The sequence below is a fragment of the Geospiza fortis genome, unplaced genomic scaffold (assembly GCF_000277835.1).
Source record: "Geospiza fortis unplaced genomic scaffold, GeoFor_1.0 scaffold244, whole genome shotgun sequence".
Taxonomy (NCBI): Eukaryota; Metazoa; Chordata; class Aves; order Passeriformes; family Thraupidae; genus Geospiza; species Geospiza fortis.
In genome coordinates, this window is record NW_005054370.1 from 1,981,414 (window position 1) to 1,986,248 (window position 4,835).

The following is a 4,835-nucleotide window of genomic DNA, read 5'->3' on the forward strand; positions in this document are numbered from 1 at the left end:
TGATATCGGGTTTCCCCTCTTCCCTTTGTCCAAGGGGTTCATTAAAAGCATCCGCGGTGTCTTGCAGCAGTACCGGGCTGCCTTAGCAGGGGCCAACATCCCAGAGTGGACAGAGGACAAATAAACCATCAGGTTAGGGACAGGCAGGTGCAGGGGAGAAGGGAAAGCAGCAGAAAGTAAATTGGCAAATGCTGTTATCAATCAACTGGCTTCTCCTTCCAGCTTTTCTTCCTCAGCTTGGTTTGTTCCAAAGAAGGTGGTAGGCCTGACTGCTCCTCTGAGGAAAGGTTGTTTAAGCATGAATAACTCTTTTCCCCCAACCCCTCTTCCTTCCCCCTGTCCCATGTACGTGCTCTTCTTGCAAGTTTGACCCTGCAATGGTAAGATTTGAGACCTGCACAGAAGCAGTCTTGCAGCCACGTTCCCTCTGCACTTTCATCTTGGGGCACCTTTCCACACAAGGACTCTTCCCACCCAGCGCTACACCCACAGTTTGTTCTGGTGGGGTTCCAGCCAGGAGAAGGGATTGCTGTAGTTTCTGGAAACGAAGGGCAATGCCCTCCCAGTCTTTTCTTTTTCTCAGCGTTCCCATGGGTTCTGTGAAGTCTACCCCAGCTTATCTGTACTTAGACATTGGATTGTGTTTGCATTGGAGTTGTCTACACCATACGGAGTTGCTCTAGTCTTAGTTGTTCACCCATAGCTACAAGGTTCTTCCAGTCGGGATTGGTAGGCAGGGCCAGAGCTCTGCACTGGCACTTGTGCTGCCCTGGGAGTGCTGCAGATTTCCATGCAGTTCTGCAACTCCCAGGTCAGTCTCCTGGAGGCAAGTCTAGCCATCCCCACTTCTTTTTCTCCAGAGTGAGGCAAACTTCCCTTTCCCCACCATGCATGCCTGTCTTCTAGAAATACATGGGATTCAGGGTTCTGCCCTTGTTACTTGCTTAGGTATCTTTTGTTCCAGCCATCCTGGCTGTCACACAGCACTACACCCACCCTGGGTCCCGGCCTCACCCGGGCAGGCAGCAGTGAGTGACCCTGGGGCCTGCTGTAGATCTGGATGAGCCTGGTGTGGCTGCTGCTCCCTCCTCCAGCTGCACACGGGTGCTCAGGAGCCGTGGGAGCCAGGGCCACCCCAGGGGAGCCGTGTCATGGCCAGGCCCTGTTGTGGCAACACCAGTTTGTGCTGGTTCCTGTGCTGTTACAGCAGCTGCTTTGGGCTGTTATCAGCTCCTTCCCTTGCCAGCTGTTTCCCATAGTGGCCTGGTTGTGACCAGCAGCACCGTGGGCACAGCACTTCCCATCCCTGCTCCCAGCCACGGTGCTGCTGGACACTCAGGGAAATGCCTGCTGAGGGCAGCCTGTGTTTGACAGCCTGAGCTGGTGACCGTGAGCACTTTGAAGCAGTGTTTTGCCAGTCCCCTGGTCAGGTCCCCTTCCTGAGGCCTCAGGTCCAGCCTGCACACACCTTCACTTGGAGCTGGGTGGTCACACTCCAGCCCTGCTGCCTTTGCCCAGTGCTCAGGCACTGGGGAGGCGCCCACGGAGCATCCATGGGGAGCACGGTGTGTCAGGGAGAGTCCTTCCAGCTGCACAGTGCTGCCAGGCTGCCCAGGGAGGAGATGGCTCTGCCAGAGGTAAGGATGGAGCCAGAGCTCTCCTTTTTTTCTTGCTCACTGTGGCTGCAGTTATAAATGGAGAACAGCAAGAGAACCCAAACATGTTGTTGCTCCCAGAAACACCAAGGGCTGCACCCAACAGCCCAAATCCACCCCCCATCCCTCCCCCCCCAGCTCCCTGTGCTTTCCTGCTGCCCTCATGATGCTCCTGAGCCAGGGGCTGGCTGCACAAAGCCCTTCTCGTGTCCCCATCCACAACTGGGATTTTGGAAGACAAATACTTCTCCTGGTGCTCCAGAGGCTGCAGGGCTTGGCTGTGATGAAAACCTGGGCTGCAGAGCTCTCCAGCCACTGCTCTGTGGGTGCATCATCTGCAGCAGCTCCAGCCCTGCTCCAGGAGCCCTCCCTGGCAGGTGGGAAGTCGGGCAGGTGCCGAGCTGGGGTGCAGAGAGGTGCTGGGAGCTGTGGGTGGGGCAGGGCAGGCTGGAGCTGTAACCACGGCCAGGATTGCAGTGAATGGATCCCTTTGAGCGGAGCACAGAGAGGGCTGGGGGCAAGAGGGGAGGCCACTGCTCCAGGGCAGGGGAAGAACAGGCAGAGGCTGATTCCAGACACAACCACAGTTAGTGATCCAGACACTGACACCCTCTGTCCCCAGAGCCAGGCTGTGGCTGCCCCATGACCCACAGCACCAGGGATGGAGGGAGGGAGAAACCCGCTGGGGATGGAGGAGCTGTTGAGTTCCCCTTTTCCCCTCGTTTACTCTGCAGTTCTCATCTCACAGGGCAGGCACCACGTCCTCCCCTTTGCCCAAAAAGTCTCTGATCCTACACAAGAGCTTTTGCACAGGCTGGGCTCCCTCTGAGGAGGTGGATGTTGGCCTTCTGGAAGGGGACACTGCTCCCCCCGGCACCGCTCGCTCTCTGCAGCTGTCCCAAACCCAAGCGTGCACAGAGGTTTACAAATTTTCTAAAGCTTTTGATAATGTGAAGCTCCTGGGTGATGAGGTTGGTGGTGAGCACACTGCAGCTATGTAATTTTTTGTGTATGTATGTAATATTTAAGGGTAACAAAATTTAAAAGGCTAAAACCTTAAAAAAAAATTCAAAAACACACAAAAAAAGCCAAAGCATGATGCATATTGTTAGCCTTAAAACTGGCTACACGACTGTGTGATGTACAAATGAGAGCAGCCTGTAACTGTTTTAAGTGCTGGGGAGGGGGAAGAAGCATTACAAAATCAGTTTGTAGCCTTGATTCTGTACAGTATTTAATGAATAAAAAAAACAAACCTGACTATTGAGGCCATGCTTAGAGGTGTGTCGTTCACGTGCAGATGTGGATGCTTGGTTGCTTATGATATATGTATAAAGTGCTGTGTGACCATTAAAACTTTTTTTACCTGCAGATTTTTTTTTGTTTGGCTAACCAAGGTGTAATAAAGGAGGGAAGATGACTTGCCATTAAATTTTGCCTCTGTGAGTAGATCTGTGAGTTGTCTCTTTCTTTCCCCACCACCCCCTGCCCCTCTCCTGGCGCTTGCCCCTCTCCAGCTCATCCCTGCGCCAACCTCGGGGCTGGACAGGGTCCCGCTGGCTGAACCGAGGCCGGTGAGTCCAGAGGGATCCAGGCAGGTCTGGCAGGGAAGGGGCTGCTCTGTGCCTCTCCATAAACTCTTCCCCAAGACCCTGATATCCAGAGGGAATCTGGCAGGCTGGGATTTTCTGTTTTCTGTACTCCTTTCTGGTGCCTGGTGCTTGTGGGTGGCTCAGTGCCGGTCCCGGTGCTCATGGCCAGACTCAGGCAAAAAGAAAACCTTTTGTAGGCCCCTGGGAGCTCTGCCCTGCCCTGCTCCTCACCTCAGCACACAGGTAAGGGTGTGATGGATGGGGCTGGACTCTGGAGCAGTGATGCAGAGTTGAGAGTCCTGACTTAGGTTTTGTCCCCCTGGGTGCCCTCCCTGCAGGATTCACTTGAGGTGCCAGTGCCCGACCCGGGCAGTGTCCCGGTGTGCTGGGAGTTGTTCTCAGCACCCTCTGCCCCCTCCCTCGGTCCGGGAGCGAGGGCTGTGCGGGAGGAGGGCCGGGGGTCCCCGCCAGGAGCCCCTTCCTGCTGTCCAGCAGGTTTCGGAAGCAGATGGGTGATGGCAGCGAAACCCGGGCAAGGGAGGGCGAGGGCGATCCCGGCCAACCTGCTGCAGAGAGGCGCACGGGATCCCGGGAGGAGCCTGCGGGGAGCCTTTCAGGGGCTGTGAGCCTGAACGGCTCCGCTCCGCTGCTCCGTGCGCGGTGACAGAGACAGCGAGAGCTCTGAGCGCATCCCCTGCCATGGGCTCTGCCTCCAGCAGCGCAGCAGGGTTAGAGAGTTATTGCTCAGCCTGTTTCTACGCCTGGCCCGATGCCTCGGGGGAAATAACTTTATTTTGGGAGGTGGTTCCCAGCTGCTGCCTGCCCTGCTGGCTCAGGAACAGGGCTCCTCTCCACGAGCAAGCGAGGCCATGGGGGGAAGACAATCGTGCTCTTCTTTCCCGGATCTGCCATCCTAATTGCATAGTTCGCAGTTGAATAAATGCAAACAGCCACCACTGTTTACTCTTCTGCTTTGTACTTGAGGGCTGAAAATGAGGTTTAATTACTGCAATTTTATATCAAAGAGGCTGAGTAATCCCCCCCAGGCAAGCCTCACGGCAGGGACCTGTAGCAGGGCTCCAGCTGGCCCCAGGCAGCCAGAACAAAGGATGCGAGGGTCCCTAAAAAGGCCCCTGCTGCAGGCAGAAAGCCAAACGGCCCCTCCTTGAACCCCTTCCATGAGTCCTTCCCTGCTGTCGCTCGGAGGCACCAAACTTTCCCCAGGATGTCCCCAAGTGTCACTGCAGGGCTGAGCTCCCTGGATACGATCAGCCCCAGCACGAGGCTGAGCAGGGGGGCAGCGCTGCACCCCAGAAATGGGGGTGGGTGGTGGCAGCAGCGCCCTGTCCTGCATCCTCAGCACCTCCCTGGCAGCATCTCCGGGGCCCCTCACTCCGTGCTGCTCCTGCCAGGATGTCAGGGAGCAAAGGCTGCGGTGCTGGACTAAACCTGTCCTGCGGTCATCGTGTGAGCCCAACCCCTGAGAGCGGCCGTGAGCTCGGATTCAAAACCCAGGAAGGATTTTTTTTTTTTTTTTTTTTTTTTTTTTTTTTTTTTTTTTTCAACGCGTTATTTTTTTTTTTTTTTT

General features: G+C 55.6%; 2 protein-coding genes across 2 annotated transcripts in view; one reads left to right on the top strand and one right to left on the bottom strand.

The window, feature by feature from the left end:
- UBE2O (ubiquitin conjugating enzyme E2 O) overlaps window positions 1–3,104 on the top strand; it is a 29,160-nt gene extending 26,056 nt beyond the window's left edge. The window contains exon 18 of the mRNA XM_031059910.1: window positions 2–3,104. Within this exon, the coding sequence (XP_030915770.1) occupies window positions 2–124 (123 nt within the window). The 3' untranslated portion in view covers window positions 125–3,104. The remainder of the gene's footprint in view (window position 1) is intronic.
- The window catches only part of SPHK1 (sphingosine kinase 1), a 4,570-nt gene continuing 2,438 nt past the window's right edge, over window positions 2,704–4,835 (bottom strand). Inside the window, exon 5 of the mRNA XM_031059911.1 lies at window positions 2,704–2,710. Coding sequence (XP_030915771.1) covers window positions 2,704–2,710 — 7 coding nt within the window. The remainder of the gene's footprint in view (window positions 2,711–4,835) is intronic.